This window comes from Equus przewalskii, chromosome 19, assembly GCF_037783145.1.
Source record: "Equus przewalskii isolate Varuska chromosome 19, EquPr2, whole genome shotgun sequence".
NCBI lineage: Eukaryota > Metazoa > Chordata > Mammalia > Perissodactyla > Equidae > Equus > Equus przewalskii.
In genome coordinates, this window is record NC_091849.1 from 61,167,909 (window position 1) to 61,192,528 (window position 24,620).

General features: G+C 36.3%; 1 protein-coding gene across 8 annotated transcripts in view; it reads left to right on the plus strand.

Annotated features, from left to right (window-relative positions):
• Positions 1-24,620, plus strand: part of ADGRB3 (adhesion G protein-coupled receptor B3) — a 644,987-nt gene that overhangs the window by 369,916 nt on the left and 250,451 nt on the right. For all 8 annotated transcript variants that reach the window (XM_070584837.1, XM_070584838.1, XM_070584839.1 and 5 more), the window contains 2 exons: positions 2,621-2,723; positions 14,583-14,626. In XM_070584837.1, the coding sequence (XP_070440938.1) occupies positions 2,621-2,723; positions 14,583-14,626 (147 nt within the window). The remainder of the gene's footprint in view (positions 1-2,620; positions 2,724-14,582; positions 14,627-24,620) is intronic.

The following is a 24,620-nucleotide window of genomic DNA, read 5'->3' on the forward strand; positions in this document are numbered from 1 at the left end:
GTCTGCTTGTCTTAGCTGCTTTACTTTCCATTTGCCAAAATCCCCACATGCGCAAACACACAAAGAGAACTTCATAAATATCTTGACAAAATTACAAATTCTTGTTTGGAATACCCACATCTATATTTCCAGTAATTATCCACCTATGCAACTTTAGAAATAAAATGAAATATCTGTAAACTATCAAAATTAACTATCATTTATTAATTAATATTAGCAGTCATTGGGTTTTCTTTATGGCAAGGAGAAGGGATTACACACAGAATAAGACTAAATGGGCAGATTGAATTTGGGTGATGTGTAAATGTTTTTGTTTCAGATAACCAAACCAGAACTCAAACACATTCAGGCTAATCCAATAAAGGAACTTGCATCTGTGTGCTCAGAGTGATTATTCTCTGGGAGAAATCTCCACAGGTTTTTGTGGTGACAGGCAGACATTCTCCCCAACTCCAAGTCATACACAAGTTGTCATTCTCTGGGAATCCTGTTAGATCTACTAATATAATTAATTACCCCTCACAGCTTTGTTAATTCTATCTACTCTCACTTCATCTCTGATCACTTTTACTCACAGAGAAACAGGGGAGGAGAAGTTTGCAAAAGGAGTTTGGCATTTAGAGCTTAGTTTTACGTCCTTCTCGATGCAGATAATCTTCAATTGACTCATTTAGTATTAAATGAAATAAAGAACAGTTAACCAGCTCTTTCTGTTTGCTACTACTTTGCCGCTAAGAAAATTTTTTAAAAATTATGCTTTGTTGTTTTTTACTATTTACTGTTAGGCTAGAGACCGGGAATTTTCCTGAGTGTTTCAGAATTTGTTATTACTGAATACTTGAAAGATGTGTTAAAAAATGTTATTCCACTCAAAATATGTTTATAGTTCTTCTGCTATTAAATCTAGTAAGTTCTTCCAACTATGCACAGCTTGGGATTCTTTTCTGGTGAAATCTTGTGGCAAAGACCATCTCTTTAGAGACAACATTATCACAAAGAATGTGAGGTTCAACATTGTTCTACAATATTAGAATTATATGACTTTGATGGTACAGCTATTTTAGAAAACAGTGTGGCAGTAACTTATAGAATTAAATATGCTTTTACCCCATGACCAAGCAATTCCACTCCTAGATATTTACTGAAGACATTCGAAAATGTGTCCATGCAGAGAATATGTATCCCAATTATTCATAATAGCCAAATATGAATAGCTACTATTCATAAAAGCTAAAAACCAGAAGAAATCCAAAGATTGATTGCTTAATTGATGAATAGATAAAAAATTGTGTTATATCCACACCACGGAATATTATTTAGCTATAAAAAGAAGCAAAATGGGTGAATCTCAAAAACATTATGCTAAGTAAATTAAGTCAAGCACAAAAGCCTGTGTACCAGAGGTGTACTAGAAAAGGTGTAATTTTAGTTGACAACATGTCCATGGCTGCCTGCGAGTGGGAGAGGATCACAGAGGCTGGAGGAAACTGTTTAGGGTGAAGGATGTGTTGTCTGTCTTGATTTGGTGGTGCTTGCACGGTCGTATACAGTTACCAAAAGCATTAAGCTGCCCACTTAAAATTGGTAAATTTTATTACCTATGAATAATGCCTTAAAAAACAAAAAAAGACACAAAAAATTAAATGACTTTATCTTTGATAGCTGTTAGGAATCCCCCAGAATATTACATGCTCTATGGAAGAACAGCTGGTTTATTTCAAAACAAAAAAGAAGGATCCAAAAAAAAAAAAAATATATATATATGTTTCCATGTATTTCTTCTAGAAGCTAAAAGCACAATAAAATCTTTAAATCTCTAAATAATAGGTAATGTGTAGCATTTTATGCATTTTGGTTGAAAACCTGTATGTGCACGAAAGAGTTGATTCAGTTTTACATATTTATATTTATGGATAATTTTGGTGTTTTCTTTAAATATGACTATATTTAAAACCTTTTTGTGAGCAAACTGTGGTAAGATATTTCAAAAGGCAAAGGTGTTCCTTACATCGAGCATGTTGAAATAAGGAGGTGGCCTGTAAATCTCTTGCTGAAATGAATGATGATCAATAATTAGCAATAGCATTTATTTATGTTTAAACTCTACTTGCTTTCATGCTATTCCACATTCCAATCATTCTTCTTAAAGAATTTTGAGATAGTCTGAAAAACGCTAAGATAGCACTTTGCAAGATTTGGTCTCCTGAGGAACAAAACTACTAGGCCCATCTTGAGATAAATGGATTATATTCATTTAAAGATTGCCTGAAGGTTTAAATTCACAATCCATCTCTCTTGGAGCGGAATCAGATTTAAGTTTTGGAAAGCTTGTCAGTGCTGTTGCTTTCATCTTGGCTGCATCTAAAATGGTCACATTCAGCAATAGCTTTTCCCTCCAAAATTTTCTAGTTCCAGATAGAGTTTGTTTATAACAAAAAATAAACTGTATCCTTCCATGAATTTTCCTTTAGTATTATGTTTTCAATCTATTTGCCCAGTGTTTCTATGTATTTGCTTAGGAATCTTTTATGTAACGTGCCATCCCAACGTGTATTGAGCAGTAGGAATTCATATTTGTCACCAATCCTTCCTCCTTTTAATCATAATTACTCTGTTTCAGAAATTATACTGTCGTTAATTCCAAAATCATCGTGGTCACAATAAGGCCTGAACCCAAAACAACTGATTCGTTCCTGGAGATAGAACTGGCCCATTTGGCTAATGTAAGTATCGTCTACTTGGCATTGAGCTGCTTATGGAATTGACCTTCTAAAGAAGGTTAACAGTCATCCTTTTGACTGATAAGACCAGAACGTATTTTTAGAGTTGCAAATGAGTTAATTTGTTATGAAGAAGTATATTAGATAGGAATGAAATCCTATATTTTTGTTTGTAATAAAACTCTCTTTAATTTATCCAAGATAACAGTTAATAAATTGTTTATCAGTATACACATCTTTATTGGGCTCTGAGCTAGGCAATGAGGGAGATCAAGATGAATAAGACCCTGTCTCACCAGTGGTGGGAAGACTGCCATGTAAATAGATTTAAGATGCCTGCAGCAATAGAAGCTCTAGATGCAATGCAAAGGGCAGTGGTGATCTCCAGGGTGGGAGAATGGGTGTGGTGGCATTTAAAAGTGCCAACTCGAGGGGCAGAGAAGTTTCCTTATAAATACCTGGGCGCCCCAGTGATCTAAATCTGAACCTTCCATTCCAGAACAACAAGAACCCTTTCTTAAATCCATCCAACTGCCACTGAAGTTCTTCCGGTCTTGTTCAGTCCTTATGCGGAAATTTAAAATATCTACTTATCCATTACAGACTCGCGTTAAGTACTTAAATCATTGATGAGTAGGGGCAAGGAATGTGATTCCTATTGAGGCTTTCCTAACTGTACTTTCATGATTCCTATAGTAAAGTAAGCCAGTCTCAAGTGTTGTATGTACATAGTTGCTTTTTTTTTTAATTCCTTGAAAAGTTTCTATGAAGTTGACCTTTACATACAAATAATGGAAACACAAAGTGATTGTCATCTTCCCAATTTGATATACTTAGTGAATGGCATATGGAATTTAAACTCACATCCTGTGGTTTACAAAACCTATGTATTTTCTGCTATTTTATAATTTCTGATTTCCCAAAGAAGGCAGCCTGGGTTTTATAAAAAATAACAATTATCTTCCCTGTGAAACACTTTGACTAAGGTGTTTCAGCTTTCCTAATTCATTTAATGAAAATTGCAAATCTCTCAGCAATAGCTTTTAAACATCACAGTTAATACTTAAACTATTAGGTCTTTTCCTACTTTTGCCGAAATTTAACCATACTGGCTGTGTCTAACTTCGAGAATGTTTTTTATTTCTACAATATCTACTTCCTCACACCTTAGACTAGCCCTGACCTCATCACCACACTGAAAACTGGGAGATACTTTTAACACTGCTTTTGAGTAGGGAACTTATTTCTTAGTGTGTTCAAAATTCATTATAAAAATATTTATTTACTTATTTGTTTTTATTGTTGTCATGGTAATTTCTATCCAGCTATATGCACTGGTGAAAGATAGGGAGAGAGAGGGATTCCGTGCACTGCTCACTGGGAAAGCCCTACAGTGTCAGGATGTACCATGTTCCTATGGAGAATACATTCCTGTAAATGGACATTCGCGAACATCCTAAATAAAGATAAAGTTGGCAGTGTTTAACGAACATGTTAATTAGATGACTTTTTTTTTCATAAGTTGAAGAAACAGTAACCTCAATAATAGTGTTAATGAAACAGTCTCATTATTTCAATTCAGCAAAACTACTTGAAATGACAGATTTAAGCTTGGAGCCAAACTTTTCTCTTCTGGGGGTATATTTTGTTAGCCAGTTTACAAAAGAGATAAACTGTCTTCAGAAAAAAACAATTCTACATATAGAAACCAGAGGGTATACTCAATAAATTTTACTCAGTGCCAGCTAGATCCTGGAGTGGCAATGAAAGTCAGAATGTAAGAATGGTGAGGTAATTGTCACAAGTCACTTAGAATTAATTCTGTCTTTCCATATTTTGAGTGAGTTGACCAGATTCCCAAAGCAATGCTATCTCCACTCTGGAAGGCCTAGATTTAAGAGAATATAGACAAATCTGTTACAGAAAGGGGGCAGAGGGAGGAGGGAAAGAAGAAAAGTGCACACTGGAGAAGAAAATGCCGTGAAATTTTCTCCCTCACTTCTGTCCTGTCCTCACTTGAACTGCCCGCCCGTGCTGTCCTCAGAGGCCACCCCACTAACAGCCACGCAGTGCAGCCTCTCAGGACTGCTCAACCCCTCATTTCTTCGCTCTGTTTTATAAACACCTATCCCACTGTCGTCAGAAGAGTTCACACAGTCCTTCCTGCTCGACTGTTTTGAATTTCTAATGCCTGTTGTATTTAAACTTACCATCCAAGTTAGATTTTGTAAAATATTTTATTCATCACTGAAGGAAAGAATGTATGACTTATTTATTGAGTATCTTAATATTCATTACCAGTCCTATAAAGATATGTTCTATATACTGATTTTAATTTATTTCCATTGAAGAGAGAACCAAAAGGGCCTATACTGAAGTCTAATAGTCTTCACTAAAATGTGAAGAAAAGATACATCTTAAACATGAAAATTGAAGTTGATTAGAACAAGCTGAAACTTCATTATAACTATAACTATATATATATAATTATTGTTATTGCCTTCAAAATTGAACTGTTTTAGATATGACATATTTCTAATATCAAGTCTGTCTACTTTCACCTGTTTTCTTATATCAAAAGTATCTGCTATACTTTCCTGAGCTCAGAAAAGAATAATGACTTGCAGATTATATGTGTTTCATATACTGTGTGGGGAAAAAAAATGAAGAATGGGAATTAATAGTTATAATGAGTCTAGGGAAAAGCCTGTTAACATTTTCTAAACGAAATGTGTTCTTTTAAAAAGCTTTTTAACAAATAGCATTTAAAGTATGTTAACTGTAATAAGGCCCTGGGGAACTGGCAGGAATAGGTAATAGAATATGGGATCTTGAAATTCAAATTGTGTTTAGCAAAGCCAATTGCAGTTTTAACCAGCTCATAAGTCATTAAGGAGTAAGATGCTATTCCTAATTCAGTTTTTTGGGCTTATGGCTTTGTAGTCATGACCTATGGAGTCAGAATTTGTGGTCCTTCATGCTTAGGCATAGGAATTGCTTTCTTTTAAGAAATATCAAGTTTTCTTTTCCCAGAAAAATAATTTTGTTTTTCATATTACTTAAGGTTTCTTCAGTGTGACATTTATATTTATCAATGTTGTTAGACTCTCTAATGAGTAAGGAAAGTTAATAATTTTATTGAAAGTAATTATTGAGACCTAAAAAAGTACAGTAGAATGGACCTGTATGTATACACACACATACATGCACGCAAACACACCCTCGCACGCACACACCCCCCCCCCCCCACCTTTAGGATGCCATGGGTCTGATAGGTCTGAGTCTGCTGTGGCGTTCCAAGGCGGGTAACATCCCTATCTTTAAAGATGAGTTAGAAGAATAAAAAAATAAATGCGTTTTAGTCATCTCGTGCTCTGTCAACTTTGCAAGCCTGAAAATGCATTTTTTTCCCCAAAGAAGAAGTCTTTATGTAGTTCCATCTCTAGTGGAAGGATGGACTGGACTCTGCTGGCCTGCAGTCTCTGCAGTCTAGTCTCGTCTTTCTTTTTCTTTCTTCCACTGAGCAACAACTCTAATGGTCTGGGCAGGTTGAACCTGCTGTCTCTCAAGATTGAGAAAAATGCATGAGGTTTATTTGTAGTTCTCAAATTGGTGATATTTGTTAAAGCTGCCATGGGAATTCAGGCTTGTGGGTTTTGTTTTCTTTGCCATATTTGCTTGCATACTAACAGGATCAAGCTAGCAAATTAAGTTGTTTGTTTTCTGTGTATAACCTAAAAATTAATCATGAGCCATGGCCTTTGTAAATCATAGTGGAAACACAATGGAAGATGTAATGAATATGCTTGCTACCATTAGATAAGTGTGAGAGACAATGAAGAGAGAGTCTAGCATTCATCAGTGGATATTTTCATGAATATCAAAGGCTGATAACAACCTAAGGAATTAAAAATCACTTGGCAGAGCTTAAAGAAGTACGGTCTATGCATATGTAATTTTTACAAAGGGGTGTTGTATCTTTTTACTTTTTAATTACTGTTCTGCCCTGGCTTTTGTCCATTTGGAAGAAATTTCTGACGGCCAGCCTGCTTAAAGCTCTTGGTAATTTTTATGGGAGAGTCTTGAAATGCTAACTAAAGAGGCAGATTGATGGCTCTGCCAACAGCTGAAACTGAGACAGAAATTGTTCTCTAGCTACAGTTTTTTAGTTATATCCTGCATTCCTAAACTTGGGTAAGCATCTTTCTCACTTTTTCAAGTTCCATTTATTTTTATTCATAATACATAATTGATATTCTTCAAGAATATTTTAGAGTAATTATGCTGTTGGAGCAGGGGTCAGCAAACATTTTCAGTTGAGTCAGATAGTATTTTAGGTGTGTGAGCCATAGTGGTCTCTCTCACATCTACTCAACCATGCTTTTGTTGTGTGAAAGTGACCCTAGATGATGTATCAACAAATGGGTGTGGCTCTGTTCCAATAAATTCGTATTTAAAAAAATAGGTAGCCAACCAGATTTGGCCTCAGGACTATTGGGTTGTCAGAATAATGGCCCCATAGAGATGTCCTCATCCTAACCCCCAGGACCTGTGAATATGTCATGTTACATGCCAAAAGGGACTTTGCAGAGGTGATGAAGGGTAAGGATATTGAGCTCCAGGGAAATTATCCTGGATTATCTGAGTAGGTCCAATTTAATCACATGAGCATTAAAAGTGTAGAATCTTTCCTGGCTGTGGTCAGAGAGATGTAACGTGAGAAGGACTCAACCTGCTGTTGCTGACTTTGAAGATGAAGGGAGGAGGCCACAAGCCAAGGGATATGAGCAGGCTTTCAAAGCTGAAAACAACCTGTGGCTGTCAACAAGGAAGGAAGTTTGGATCTCACTCTTACCACTGCAATGAACTGAATTCTCCTGAAACCTGGAGGAGCCTGGACGTGGACTCATTCCCAGGTCATCCAGACAGGAGCGCAGTCCTGCCACCACTTTGATCTCAGCCTTGCGAATCCCTAGAGTGGAGCCCCAGCTGAGCTCACCAGACTTCTGACTTACAGAGGCTGAGAGATAGTAAATTTGCGTTGTTCTGTGCTGCTAGGTTTGTGGTAGTTTGTTACAGCGGCAATAGAAAACTAACAGCCCTGCATTGGAGAGTTGCAAAATGAATTTTGAGATTATGAAAATAATATAAACTTATCCACGAATAGTGCCATTTAGAATCCGGTACACTACAATGCTAATGGTACATTATTCGGTGAAAATCAGTCAGCAACTAGATATTACATTTTGTTCTGCTGATTATCATACCAGCACTTGGGAACCTGGTGAAAGGAATCGCCAGACAGTGAGAATGGCCAGTGTAAAGTGGTGGGGGTGGGTATTAAGGAAAATTGAGGATGCCACGAGACAGCAGTGCAGTATAAGAGTATAACTTAGCAAAACTTCCCTGCTGGTGGCTGATAGACTTGAGCAGTGCAAACACCCCTGCCAGCCCTTGTCTCTGCTACAGCCCCATTAACGTATGATTGTGACACGTTATTATATCCTCTTGAGTATGAAAAGAAAATACCTAAGCTTTATGCTGTATCTGTATGGAATCCAGTTATGGAAGTATTTGTTTGTTAAAGCTATTTGCCACTTCAACACAAAGGAAACACTTGGAGCGTTTTCACCCCTAGATAACCCATTTGTTTGTTGAGAGGTGCACGAGATTTCTGTGCAGGCATTGTTGGAGATGATGTAATCATATATGGGTAAAATAAACCACCCTAAGGCATTGCCCCTCTCTGGAGGCAATGGTTTTTCTTGAAGGATACACAATTAAATAATTCCCGACAGTGGTTCTACTTTTTACTGCTTCCCATATGTCAAATAGAAAGTGTTTATCAGGAAATAATGTACATTCAGGTTAGTGATATAGCTCAGAAATTAGAGAAGCAAGCTCTTATCACATCCACAAGAGTAACGTCCTCTGGTTAATGTGGCCTAGGGAATAACACATAGCAGGAGCTGAATTAAATATGTGCCCAATTAAATAACTGCCAGAGCCTCGAGAAGAGCTGTGTAACATGAATGTGACTCATCCTGATGAGACAGTATTCTGCATTTCTCACTTCAGTGCCCTTTATATCATTCTGCTTTAGCTACAGCCAACTCTATCTTTTCTGTCTCCTTCATTTGAATGGTTCTCCATGTAATGCTTTCCATAGAACCTTTGTAAATCCATTCAAAAATTCCGAGTCTCCATACTCCTATTAAGTAAGAATACAGTATTGCATTTTCAATGAGGCTCTTTAGACTTGAAGTATATGTCAGCCACCCCCTCAACAAAAATGACAGACCTAGATTTAGCTCTTTTTAACAATCTTTTAAGAATACTAAACTACAGAACAGTTCTTACCACAACCTTGAGAAGAGGTTTGGAGAACATTCAACAGACTATTTCCTGTTGTTGAGTTTCATGTTGTACCTTTTTCAACTGCACCATCCCTTGGTGATGTATTACACATTCAGGGACTATGGAGTTGTCTATATGTTAAGAACACAACCCAGAGGGGGTTCCCTCTCAGTGCTCAGCTTTCAGTGTGCAGATTTGACTGTAGAAAAGTTTACGTCTACTAAGATCTTACTTCCCCCAACATGCATTCCCGAGAGTTTTTTTTAATATGTCTTTTCTCAAGTAGTATTAGAATTATAAGTAAGATATAAATTAATCTTCTGCGGGTCAGGTCATTCATTTAGGAAGTGTTCTCAAGGAATTCCCAAAATCTATTTGTGCCGTTATATAATAACTATAATTAAACTTGGTGGGGGGAAAAAGGTAGTGTAAGCTTAGCAAAATCCAGGTCATTTCAATGTAATGTCTTTAGGTCTAAAATGTAGAAAATTAAAGAGAGGCAGTGTAGTGCTAGCTGAACGATCTTTCTCCCATACACATTCAAGAAGTTAATGCACAGTTCGCTAGAAGACATGACAGTAAGAAGCATCTGGGACATCTGAGTCAGAGCATTGGAAATGCTGAAATATTACGATGAAGTCACTGCCTCCTCATGTCCTCAGATGCTTTGTCTCTGTGCTTACGTTGCCTCTCAGACAAGAGAATATTTTTGTTTCAAGAAGACTCTGAAAGGTACAAGAAAGTTAAGAGGTTTCTGGATTCAGAATTTACTATGGCACGTGAGCACTAAGCATTTGAAAGTTTGAAGAAAAACGGAGTAAAGTAACCTTATTTCTGCTGCATGTGTCTTAAGCAGTGCTTCTCCAAATTTGATGTGGATAAAAATCGTGAAGAGTGGAGGGAGCAGTTATTAGAATGCATGTCCCTGAGTTTAGCCCCAACTTCAAAATTTGTGGAGCCAAGGAATCTATACTCTTAATAAGCATCCCGCTTGATTCTAAACTAGGTCCAGAGAAAACACTTTGAAAACATTGAGATAGCAAGTAGTGCAATTAAGAGAGCATGTCAATTAGATTTATTCAGAACTTAAAAATACCAAGGAGGGGCTGGCCCCATGGCCGAGTGGTTAAGTTCCCACACTCCTCTTCCGTGGCCTGGGGTCCGCTGGTTCGGATCCTGGGTGCAGACCTACAGACTGCTCATCAGGCCATGCTGTGGCGGCGTCCCACATAGAAGAACTAGAATGACCTACAACTAGGATATACAACTATGCTGGGGCTTTGAGGAGAAAAAAAAAAAAAGAAGAATGGCATCAGATTAGCTCAGGGCCAATCTTCCTCATCAAAAAAGTGTGCTTTTAACAAAAAGAAGAAGAAAAACAACTCCAAGGAAAAATTAGAGAAACTTGGTCATCATTCATTTTTACTGTGACTTAACTCTTATATTTTCTGTAACCAACTTGCTTCAGATCTGCTCAAATACCATCTTATTAGTGAAGCTTTCCCAATATACAAAATTGTAATCCATCTACTTCTCAGTCTTCCCTACTCGTGATTGACTTTGCTTCATAGCACAGATTACTATTTAACATGTCATATATTTAATTGTTCATGGTTTTGTCTCTCTCCCTGCCCCTTTCATTGTGGGTAAGTCTCTGGGGCAAGGACTTCATTTTGTTCAATGCTGTATCCCCAGTGCCTCAAAGGACACCTGGAATGTATTAGGAATTCATTAAGTGATTTTTGCATGAATGAGTAAACAAATGGATGAACTTGTTTTGATCATCTTCCTGACTCTCTCTTCTCAGTTCTGTGCTTTGTGACCGTGATTTACCATAGTGAGATGTATTTAAAGTATTCCTTAGGAAAAAAAAAGACTAGGAAGAAGAAAAGGAATTCATTTATGAGTACCTTTCTAGAATCATTGAGAGCTAGAGCTAGAAAGGATGCTCAAATTCCCTGTTTTATAAATAAGAAAACAGAAAACTTTTGCAGACCAAAGCAAAGGAGAGAACCACCTGTAGAAATATATTGACAAAGCCAGTGATGTGTTCTCCTGTTAAATAGATATATTGATTGGGTTGATGTTGAAACAGAGGAGAGAAGCAAAAGAAAATAGCGAAGATTGTTAGACACCTGAAAGTGGTGTGTAGAGCATCTGTGGTAACCAGGAAATTTGGGTCATGGTACATTTTTAAAATGCTTAAAAGTGGAGGAATAGAAATATTTAACTTGAGTTCAACTATGCTGTTTTGGATGGAGTCAAGAGAGAATTTTTTTGCAAATAACGTACTTTTCAAGAATAGCATATCCTTTCAAAAAGTTTTCAAATACATGCAGTTTTAGTATTTTAAGTGTCAGTTATATTGATAGCTTTGTAAATTAATCTTCTTTAGCCCATTTGTCTCATTTACCTGACAATTTTTGTTTACTCAATTTAAGGCATTTCCTAAATCTCCTCCTGTAGGTTAGTTCACAGCTCGCCTGTTTTCCTGTAGCTCCTGTCGTTACACTTTGTTACTGCTCTCTGTTGGGCTCACCATTTCCTGCTATTGATTTCCTGTAAATTCCTCATAACAGATCTTGTAGCAGAGTACCTTTGAGAAAAGTATCTGAAAATTACAACAAATATTTTACAAGTGGTTTCTCAACAGAACCTTTTAAACAGTTTTTTTCTCCATGTTTAGAATTCATTCTTCGTGGGTTTGCTTTTCTTTCCCATCACACATTCTTCTTCTCTAGGTGACCAGTCTGTCCAGCTACTAAGACTCCTCTGATTTGTTTGTTCTGTTTATTTATCTAAACTTCAAATGTTTAAATAGCTGACCCCAGCTCGCAGGCCTGCATGTTGGTGACTGTGCTAGAATGCGTTGGGCGGGTCTCAGGATGTCTAGTGAAACGCCCGATCGAGTGGTGCATTTGGAACCTGTGACAATTCTCACGTGGATGCTTTCTAAATTTTCACAAGGACAAAAAGAGAGAGAAGTAGGAGCTAAGATCTAGGAGGTGAGGGGTAAAGAAGGTAGAGGATGAATCTGAGGGTTGACAGAGGTGTGGATAAGCATGGAAGAAGCATTTCTCGTCTTCACACTTTTGTCTGAAAGCGGTAATCATTTTCTTTAGAGGAGTAAATAGGAAAGGTATATCCCAACAATTAAGTTCATATTATATTTCTTTTCTAATATTATTTTCTTTTGTTGTAACTGTTATGGCCTCTGATTATGAAATAGTGATCATATGATCAGTGTCCTGTATTGGTTTATATAGAGACTTAACTTACTCCAACTCATACATTACTAAAAGAAGTGAACTAGATTTAGAGGGTCTGTGGTCTGTGGTTCTTCACCTACAGTTAGTTTCTAAATATATACTCCCATCCCCTTCAATGTGATATTCCAAGGATAACATTTTCTATAAAGTGTTCTGTGCTCTTTTGAACAAGTCTATAGATAAATATAGTATAACTTTATGATACGACCTTGTAGCTGTGCTGAGGATTTCTTAGGAAATCACAAGCTGTATGAAAATTTCAGGTAAAACCAGATAGGGTATCATAGGACGATGGAAGAAACCAATTTGAAATACCGCTCCCCTCCCCATCCCTTGAACATCCAGATCAGTGCCTCCCGGAAGAATCAGATAAGCACCCACTTCTTCCATGACACTTGCTCTAACATAGGCCATGAGGCTCTGTCCCTCATTTGTCCCTTACACTGTAAATTAGGACTAGTGACATTTATATGAGCATGTCTTTTTATTGTTATGGCAACATTCCATATGTGTGTTCCTCATCAACTTCTGTAAGACTATAGCCTTTTTCAGGGAAAGGAGTGTTTTTATGCACTAAGAGCATAGTTTATGGGTATAAGCATTTGATAAGAAGTAGATCACCTTGGATATGTATATGATCTTTGAGGGATTTGGGAGAAGAGCAATGGTGCTAAAATGTTGGAGTTAGTCAAATATCCCTGTTAAAATGAATAGTAACTAAAATTGGGGTGAATTTCACACATTTTAGAATAGTGAGCTCAGTTTTTATTTCTAGTGAAATTCTAGAATGGATCCAGCAAACAGCACTTAGAAAGGCAACATTTCACGAAAAGCCTCCTAGACTTTTAAAGTTGTTGCTTTGCCATATACTCCCAGGGACTGTCCATTTGTAGACAAGACTGAGGGCTGAGGGCTGTTCATAGCTGGCTGTCACTGAGGGGACATGTCCACCTGCGAGAAGGAGCCAGGAGCCTGTATTAAGGACTGTAACTTTTCCCTGCCTTGGTCTATTCATCATTTTTATTAATGACTTGGTTGGATGACGATCTAGACATCATGTTTGTTTCTTAATCCTGTAACGATGCAAAACTTGGAAGCAATAGTGAATATGTGAGATGTCAAAATCAGATTCAAAAAGCCCCTGAGAGACTTCAGTGTATAAGTAACACCTGTCAAGCTCAGGGAGAGACTACCAACATATCTGGCACAGTCTTAGCTTGCGACATTGGGAATATGGCACCTAGATTGGAGAGACAATAGTATCACCTTGTTCTGTACAGGTAGGACACAAGTGGATGGTCTCCCTAAACAAACACACTTCAGCAGTGTGTGCTCCAGGAAACGAGGGACGTGGAAGATGAGAGAACTTGAAACCACCAGAGTATGTTTAACAGAGTAGAGAAGACTCTTCAGGGGTCTGAGGGGATCTGTAGATATCTAATGATGTTGCATAAAGGAAGAATTGCTTGATTAGTTTCAAAGGGCAGAATATGGACAGGCAGACAGAGAGAAAAAAACCTTTCAACAATTAGAACGCTTCAGAAAAGAAAGTATTTCCCTGGATGATCCAGTGTGGAGAGCTCGTTGTGTCATCCTGAAGGACATGGTGGCTATCAATACATATTTATTGAACTGAATAAAAATTTAGCACTTTTTTTCTCATAGTTTCATTAGACATGATCTATGCAAATATAATATTTTGATTAAGAAGATATTGTGAGTCAACAAACTCTCTGGAAATGGACAATTAATGCAACCATCTCTTGCCTCTAGGAAGCTGACCAACTAGAGGCTGAAGAGAAACTGGCAGTGGTGGTGGCTGTACATGTGCATAATACAGAGTGTGTCACTGTGATTTAAAAATTGTAAATACTTTAGCCTTCTTAAAGGACATAATCCATCAATTAATATTTTAGAGGAAAAAATGAAATAGAAATCATCAAAATTCCAACCTTGTGGTATATGAGAGCTTCACTTTCAATTTTCCAAAAAACTAAATATAGCTTATGATATGTGGAATAAATGTATTGTTTTCATGAATAGAATTTCATAAAATGGGTCACCAAATCTATGAGAAAGGGCATGCAAATTTCTTATGTAAAAAAATAGAGGTGGAATCTTTAAAGTATTTTACTGCAAGATATGAAGTCTGCCATTCTGTTTGCATTTCTCATAATCCTTAAATATTTTATGTATGTACTCAAGATACATTTATTCTTTTTCTGCTTATTTTTAGGGCACTTTGAATCCCTATTGTGTGTTATGGGATGACTCAAAAACGTAAGTGACAGATGTTTTCTTACATTACTTTGGACTAAATATTCAAAGCACATTAAGTGATTTCAGCTGCCTGCTAGTCAACAGGAATAAGATAAGTTAGTGAGATATGAGTTAGACAGAGAGAAATTCTCCTTTTTGCATCTGCAAGACAGCATGATGAATGTGTTTGTGTGTGGTGATGCCATCAGGTTATGTCCCAAGATAGGACTGTGTTGCCTAATGTGAAAGGCACACTGTGATGCAAATTCTATGAGGCTTTTTTAAAAGCTCTAATATCTTAAAATTATGGAAGCTCGAATGCTGTTTCAATATTTTGCCCTAGCAATTCAGCTTAGCATTGCAGAGTGAAATAGCAATCTCTATGGTCATTTAGCCGATACATTACTTGCATGACCTTGAATCTGTTATCAGAGTAATGCAATATTTATATGGCCCTTTCAAATTGTTTTGTTCTAAAAACATTGAGTGACATTTGATTTTCTTCTTCATATATTTTATGAATTCATGAAGACAAAAGAAAATAATTTCAATGAATTACGAGTAATTCTTCCATGTATTCCTTTGTAAGTAATTGCAAATATCTGGTCAAAATCATCTTAATCTCATTGATGATTCTATGAGATCTGAAGGTCTCAAAGAGCAGAAAAATCCATGATTAAGTCTTACTTAGACTCCTTACTACACTTGAAATACTTATGTAGGTTTATTTCAGTGTAGTAGCCTGATTATGCAATCTTGTTTTGTTATCTTTTGTATGGAGGAGAGTTAAATATCAATCAATTCTAAAAGCTAATACCACCATGTGTATACCAGCAGACAGGGCACCATTTTGTTGGGTTCTGTGTATTCTAAGATTTTCCCCAGTGTTCTTCCCACTAAATCTGATCTACATCTAAGGTTTTATGATGTTACTTGTCTCTCATCTGTAGTTATCGGAGCATCTAGAAGGGAGATGTTCTTAGAATTTCTACTGGCAATGTGCTCATTCCTAGAATACTGATACAATTTAACTACAAATATCTACATGGGTGAGAAATCAGTGATATTTTTTGCTAGAGATTCTGATATTCTAGGGATCCTCTTTTCCTAGGAACTTTAGTGCCGTAAGGAGAATCCCAACTTGCCTGGTGATAACATGAGCTGCATGTCCTCACTGATGTCATCATTTTCTTTTTCTTTTTGAAAACCTATAGAGAAATCCATGGTAGTAAAATTTTTGCAAGCTTTCCTCTCTACCAATAGCCAGAGAAGACTTTGATAGTATATTTTAAGGAATTGCTTAGTATGTTGTAGAGCCGAGGGAAGATTAAAATGCTATAAAAATCTAATTGAATGTTGTGTACTCAAGAAAAATATGCCATCTTAAACTCCTAATTATAAACACTTGCATATCTCCATCAATAACACCAACTTTGATTTAGTTTTATTATCTCTTTAGTGGGTAGGGTGTGCTTCTACGTTGATCCAAGCAGGAGAAAGTGTTCGTTATTCCTAAAGACTTCTAAGACTGTTGAAGGGATGCTACAGAAGAAACAGCAGTTCCCTGTGCTGTGCAGCTCTGGGTTTCCTCTCACAGATAGCGTGAGGCGTTCAGTTTAATTTATAAAGCAATTGGTGTCGGAGGGCAGCAGCGTTAACCTTAGGAATCAATCACGTTCTACTTTCTCTAACATCTGCTGGGAACATGACTCTTATCCATCACAAAGAACAGGACTTAGCTTTACAAAATTCAACTTTTAAGTTGTCCTTGAAGAAAGCTATTCAGTGAGAGGAGGTATGTTTAGCTGCCTTTCAAAGCAGATTATCTCAAGAGATCAGTGTAGTTCGTGCTTCCTTGATGTACCTGAAAAGGGATCAAAAAGCTTTCCACTGTGACAGAACTTCTGTCCCATCACACTTTTTACCAGACTGTTTCATCATTAAATTGTTTTTCTGGGTGAGTTTTAAACAATGAAGGTTAGGACAACTTTATTTCCTTTTTTCACGTCTGTTCTTCAATTTTAATCAAATTCGTCTACACAATAGCTTTATTGATGCAATGATTTTCACTTTGAGTTTGTTTTCCGAGTATAGTTAATAGTGAAGAGATATGCCTACTTCTTTTTATACAGAAAAGAGTCGACCTAAATGATGTTTTCAAGATTGCACTAATAAAGTTGAAATTACAAGTTGTCTTTTAATTTTGGTTTATCAAATTGCCTTCCTTTTTAATTTTTTAAATTAATTTTCAATTACAAAAAGAATGCATGAGTGTCTTTTACTTGTAAAACTTTAAAACATAACTGGTAAGGCCCCAGTGATCATTACCTCCTTGAGAGCCCACACCCATCCATCTCCCCAAGATCACTCCTATTTATAACATCAGGCATCCATTTATGCACTGACACATGTATGCAGCCATAGACGTTAATGCTATTTTTACGTAAATATTATCAAACTGTATGTAACACTTGGCAATCTCAATTTTTAATTTAACAATGTCTTGGAAATTTTACTACATGTATTTAATTCGTTGTCCCTGCTGCTCTCTATAGATACATCCTACTTGATCTGGTGTTCCCTATTTTGATGGCCATTAAGGTGATTTTCAATTTATTAGATTCCATAAACTGTGCCTCTGTGTACCTCGTTGTACATCCCTCCTTGAGGGCTCTGACCACCAGATCCGCAGTGTGAGCCTTTATATTCTATCTTTATATTAAACGATTTTGTATTCTTCACAGCATGCATTCCTACTTTCGTATTTATTTTTGTTTGCTGATTGTCTTCTCCCTCACTAGAAAGTAGGCACCATAAGAGAGATTCTCGGTCTTTCTTATTTGCCACTGCACCCTCAGTGATGAGGACACTTGCACATACCATGCATTCAACGAATATTTATTGGTTGGTTTTGCACAAGAATTAATGTTTGAGTATTTCTCAGTTATCCTTTCTACATAAGAATTATTTCCACTTAACGTTTCATTTTATTTGTGACTTACATATTTCTAGCAATTATTAGACCTAACATTTGGAGTTTGAAGGGAGAATGCTTCAGCTGGTTACTGTACTAAGGTCCATGATAAAAAAAACTAATTTTATTTCTAAGGGCAATCTGTTATCCTGATAATCTGAAACAAAGATATTTTATTTTAACCTGATTAGACACAACAATTTTAGACAGTTTTAAAACATTTTTATCTTGCCTTGGCTAACTAATTAACAGGATGCAGCAAATGCTTCGTTACAGATGGCCCATCAAATAAATTGAAAGTACTTCGCTCACTTCAGAAATAGGTTTATTTTAGTTAGGAGAAGTATTTCTTTTAATTTTTCTTTTAACAGAGCTTGCAAAGTTATCATTTGGGCGACTGATAATTTGCACATTCTTGGCCTACACTACATTTATATTTTGAGTATTGGATTGTGTGTGGTGACTCCATTCCCTGGAAAATCCATAATCCTTCCTTTCGGTTAACCTGTGGTCTTTCTCTGTGGGTCGGAGCAGCACCGTCTGATGCTGTCAGTTCTGTGTAGATTCATAGTTGTTTTCAGAAAGTGTTTCAGAGTTTTAATTGCATAAATTTTAATTGTAACTTCTTAACTATTGCTAAACAGTTTTATCAATCCATGTGTAATTTATTTTCCTACCTTGTAGTTGAAAACAAAAACGTTTAGTGACTGGACTTTCCATTTCTCTACGTTTCAAATTGATTTATTTGAGCTGGGAGTAATAGTCATGTCTTGGCCGAGACTGACACTGGCTTGTTTTATCTCCAAGTTGAGTAATTGAATTGAGGTGATTCCTCTCCTTTGCTTCTGTTATCCTTTTTTCTTCATACTCAGAACATCTTCCTCCTTTTGGAAGTCACCGTTTCCTAGCAAATATAGAGCTAACGCTCCAGCCTCATCCCGTCACTCCAGAGGGGTTGTCATCATTTTCTTTGCTCTTCAGGTGACTGACGTACCTATGCCATTAGGGAGACATAACTTTCTGCCTTTAGGACCATACACTTTAAGGAAGATCTGTTAGCTCTTAGAAGCTCGAAGCAACAGTAGAAAGCATTGCTATGATTGGATAACCAACCTTTCCCCTCCAACTGGTAACCAAATGATAAAGCTCTTTTATCAGATTCTGTTCGAACTGTGCTAGACTCGAGGAAAACTGATATGGAAAAACCTTAATATTCTTATGCTTATGATAAAGGAGGAAAAAGACAAGGAAGAGCTCTTGTTGGAGACAATTTATACAGTGGTTGAGAAAAAAAATAGACCAAGAACAGCTATGTAAACAGTAATATGATGGTCAGATTGTTTTAGGGGAAGCTGGAAGCATCCTTTCTGAGCCTGCAGTTACCTAACTGAAGACTTTTCTGGAGCAGTAATGAAAAGAGAAAGTCTGTATTCAAAGTATGCATTATAATTACAGCCATGATTCCAGAAGATCACTATTTCTAGAATTATTTGGTGATTCAATTAACCAGAGACAGGATTTTACAACTATTTAACTTCAAGAAGTGTTATTACTCCTATTGCATAGATTGGTCTGTTTAAAACATGTTAAAGTGTAACTGAATACATCATGGCAGTCAATACTTTGGAAATAAATTATATGATTATATGACAAACATATGACATTCAGTCTTCCAGATTAGCGTTGTTATGTGCGACCTCTAATATGTCCGATATATATTCTAACGTCAACGTGTTCAATTTTACCCGGTAGCCTCTAAGGTCGTGGTTGCTTTTCTGTAGTTAGAGTGGTAAGAAATAACTGTTCCCTACTGGCACTTGATGTAACTCAGCCTCAGTGGGTGTACTCAGAGCCCATATGGATCCACCTGCAAAGGCGGTTAAATTAAATTTTTTGAGTCTGCATCTATGATGTCAGGATTCCATGGACCTCCCCATTACCCATTCAGGGTCAGTGATCACTTCTCCTATAATAGAAAACTATATGATGCTTTTTTCCCCTTGATTATAGTCATACTAACAGAAATGAAAATATTAGACCTTTACATTACCAAAACACTAGCCCTTGTAAATTAAAATTTACCCAATCTATGAAAAATTAAATATTGTATCATGGTCAAAAATAATCATGCTCAAATTCAAAATATTGGTTTTCAGGTTTATTGTTGAGAAAATTTTTGCTTCTGTTTCCAAAAGAAACGTACTCTCTTAGAGTACTGCAAAAAGCAATAGAAAAACCTTAGTTTTCTGAGAAAATAGTACCAGAATTAAAGACTCATTAGTAGGGAACTAGATGGAGCTTTCTTTACTTTTGCTTTTCTGCCTTGGACTTTTTCTGACATCTACAATTATGTGTGTTCTCATAAATCCAGTATAGTTCAAAATGACCTTATTTCAGCTTTCTTCAGGGAAATTTTTCTTTTTATCCTTTAAAATGGTTTAAATTTCCTTTGCAATGTTTTAAATTACATCATAGATTTTATGATATTAAATCTAGTTTCCTGAAGGTGTATTTTTGGATTTGTTAGTGTATAAACTACTCCTTTTTAACTGATAAAGTTTGTGTAAGTGCCTCTAATGTTATTAACAACCCATTACGTCCATTAGCATGAGTTCTAAAATTCAAGAAAACGTTGCATTATGCCTTCAATGTGTATTCTGAGGGCTAACATTGGGAGTAAAATGGCACCGCATATTTTTATTGTAACCCACACTTAGATCCTCCAGAATGGGGGTTAACACACGGTACTCTACAGCCTGTGGGGCAAATCCAGACAAATACTTGTTCTTATAAATAAAGTTTTATTGGAACATAATTACACCTATTTGTTTACATATGGGTTATGGCTACTTTTGTCCTATGACTGTAGCATTCAGTTGTTGCAAAAGAAGCCATATGGCCCGCAAATCCTAAAATATTTACTATGTGGTCCTTTACAGAAAAAATTGGCAGCTCCTGCCCGGAACAGCGTTTTCCAGCATTTTTGATGTCTTGGCACACAAAGAAAATAATTATATAGCACATTGGGGTAAATAAATGAAATGTTCGCAAGCAGAATCAGGGTAGTTTGCCCAAGGGTAGAGAGGATCAATGTCTCTGTTAGTTCTGGAAGATTCTCAATCATTGTCTTTTCAAATATAGATTCACCTATAATCTCTCTCATCTTGATCTGGAACTCTAAAGAATGTTGTTTCCTAGTCTTGTATCTCTTCCAGATTTTCTCGTCTTTTTTTTTCTCTCAGTGATAGATTTTGGAAAATTTTTTAAACTAACATTCAGTTCACTATTTCTCTCTTCATTTTTGTATAACCTGCTATGTAGTTATCCATGGAGTTTTTATTTTAAGTTCCTGTCATTTTTTTTACTTCTGGAGTTTCCATTTCATAATTGTTTTAATCTATTAGATTATTTCTTAGAGTTTCTAACCCTTCCAGGTATTTTTAAGCTTATGTTTTATTTACTTTAACTTAGCAAGCACAGTGGTTTTATAATCTGTGGTTGATAAGTCCTGTATTTGAAATTTTTTTAGGTCTGTTTCTGCTCTCTTTTGTTTCTCTTAATTCTCACTCATAGTACCTTATTTTCTAGTGTGCTAGATTGTGTCATGCTAGTTGTTCTTAAAATGTTATTAGTGAGGATTCTTTGAGGCCTAGGATAAGGGGACATTCATCCAAAAATGAGTCATATTTGCCTCTGCTGTTACTACCACCAGGATCCCTTAAACTAAATTCATTCTAGAGGTCACCTGGACCACCCAGGTGATGTCAACCCAAGCTGCAAATCCACACTAGGGCTGGAGCATTGTCACATTTTTTTCACATATATTCCAGCATTTCTAGCAGCATTCAAATGGGAGGACTGATCTGAAAAAATAATTTATTGCCGGAGATAGGAAATATCTTCTCACACCTGTAATTCTTGACCAGCTCACCAAATCCATAGCATATCTTCTGGGAAGCACTTCCCTGAAGTACTCTATGCCCATATTTTTAATAACCCTTACATTTTCTGCCTTATATTACAGAAATTTAATATTCCCTTCTAAACTTAAGTACTTTGGGGACTGGAAGTGTGTCATATTCATCTTTGTAAATTTTACTGTGCTTATTAGCAAAGAAATTTGCAAAGAGTTAGTCCTCAGTAAATTCGTTACTTCACATGACAGAGATGTCTTAAGAACCTACTAGTATTCAAGGTGGCTGGTACACATATTAGTGAACAGACAAAAATACTTGCCTTACAGGGCTTAGATGGGGGGAGGGGTGCAGGGAGGGTAATAATGTAAATATAATAAAGAAATTATAATATAGTGTGTTAAAAGGTAAGAATTTCATGGGGAGATGATCAAGATAAGAGAATAGAGAATGCCATTTAATTCAATTGATTTATTTCTATTCTTTTGATTGACTTATTCCAAGCTGCCACCATTCATTTATACAATTAATATTTATTTGGCAAGTGCCCAAGGTCAATGTGCAAGGTGTCACTTCAGGATCTGTCTCTGGTTCCTCAGGTTTGACCAGGTGTTTCCCTAAGCGCCTGACCTGCTGGTACATTTGATGGGAGGGTTCTCTCTCCATTCCAGGGAGCTTTCCTTGAATGTCTGGCCCTCCATCTTCATGTGTATTCTGTCCACGGTCTAAATGTCTGTCCCTCTGGCCCAACGGTAGCCATTATACCAACTATCCAATTAAATTGTTTAAAGCCTGAAAAGTGATAGACATAAACTATTAACGTGAAATATTTTCTGAAATTTAGACATCTAAAAATCCTAGCCAAAAGATATCCATATTATATAAAAGGAAAGTTTTTAAAATCAAGAAACCATGTCTGTTTATTAAAAAGTAAAAAAGCCATAAAAACTAAAGGGGCAGAGTCTATTCTTCAATATTTATTTTCTACATACTATTAAAATTCAGAATGAAAACTCCCTGGCCTTATTTATAGGTATTTCTAATGCCAAAATATTATCAATGATGTCTAGATTTACAGTTTTCTATAGACAATTATTTACCATATGATTAATGATGTAGAAAGACCACAATTTTTGAAAAGATAATATTGTACAATATTCCTCTTCATAGCGCAATGAAAATACTCTAGGAAGTGGGGCTCCCAGTTTGTCAGTAAGGTTGCTTACCTGTTTGAGGATATGAAACTGAAAATTAGCTTCAACTTTGTAATCAGTGATATAGAAAACATTATGACAATAAAAATGATTCCAACATATCTAATCACTCGAAACTCCAGATTCCTTAAAAATCAAAATGGGCATAATATTGCCTATTGCTTGGGATGGCCGTGAGGATGAGCAGGAAAACTGCTCTACAGTGCTTGGCCCAGTGGCTGAAACACGCCAATGCTCAATAAAGGTTTGGGGATGGGTGAGTTGTCTGGTCATTGGTCGGTTGGTGGCAGAGTCTAACAGGGAAGGATGGCTATTCGTATTCCCTTGCCTGAACAATGGGCCTCTTGTATCTGGAAAAGTAATTTTCTTAAGGTGTCGGATACCTTGAGAAGGATTATTAGAGTGGAAAGGAAAAAAATAACCTGAACAAAGTAAGGCCAAGAGATGCTAGCCAAGAGCCTCATAAGTGCCACGCAAAGCTCTCATGGGTGTCCACAAGGGCTCTGCACCTCACCCCGTCTACCCTCCTTCTCTCGTCCTCACAACATCACTGAAGTCAGTTTCCAAAGTGTGTACTTAAACTAAATGTCTTAAAAATCAATAATAGCAAGACTGGGAATTCATCCAACATTTCTCACCAATTTATACAGTTCTTAGGGCCCCTGGGATAATTCCAAGGACCCTTTTGACAAAATTTTTTTAAATTACATTGTTAAAAATATTTATAGATATACTATCGATAGGAGCAACCTAGAGCTGGCTGGTAAGGAAAGGCCCCTGGTGAATCTTTCTTAATTTACCAATGTCTATGTTTCTATTTCCTAAAAGATCCAGGTTTAAATTGCTGACAATTCATTTTAGATAATTTTAGAACTGTATTTTTTCAGTTGTTTGAATGATTCAGGCTAAAATGTCCCCTACTTATGTATCCTATAAACAACAGACTGGACATTTTCCTTAATATTTAACTTGCTATTTCCTTTTCTGATTTTAAGCCTCAGAACTGCCCACTTATACCACAGTTAATAACTATTTTACAGCTTTGTTGTTACAGACATTCAATAACTAAAGGTCGGTAATGTTGTCTCTCCTTAGACGCCATTAACCAAGCAATTCAATATATATCTGTAAATATCTCTAAATTTTTAAAATTTTTTCCTAATTATTTAAAATGTAGATTTGAATTAACATTAGTAAATATGAGATCAATGTAAAGATTAGTAAATATGAGATCAATGTATTTTAAGTTTTGATAACGGATACTTAGGTTATAGGTTAACTTTGGGGGTCATTGTGGAAAAGCAATAGCATAAGAATGTATGTTGTAGTAATAATTTTGATTAAAAAATTAAACCTACTCTTTAGTGATTTTCATTTGTTTGATACAATGGACATAAGTAAATATACTTGAGTGATAGAAATCAAGTAACGACAGTGTCTTACAAATTATACTTGGAGTCAAATTGAGTTCTTATTGCAGATGACATATTTTGCAAAGATTGAAAGCAAAAGAATTCATTTTAAAATATGTATAAATATGGTCCATAAAAAGGAAAGTAATTTGAAAATCAACACTGAAAAAAGATTAATGTCTTCAATATAAGACTAAAACATTGCATTGCCAATATGTAACATACAAAAGACTGTCTAGCCGTTCTCCGCTTTCTACAAGCGGCTCTTTCTTTTTGTATGTACTGGTGGTGTTATGCAAATGCTTTTTAATGCTATTTGTAGAAGGGGACTTTGGCCAGAATTGGGCAGTTTGGGGGCACTGAATCTTTGCCAGTGTCACGAGCCAGTGCTGTTTTATGATGGCATACTCAGTAGGCTGGCTCGGGGTGGGGGCAGTATTTCCTCCTCTTGCCAGCACGTGTAGCTGAGATCTTTCAAAGTGTAGTTTAGTAGGCCAGGTT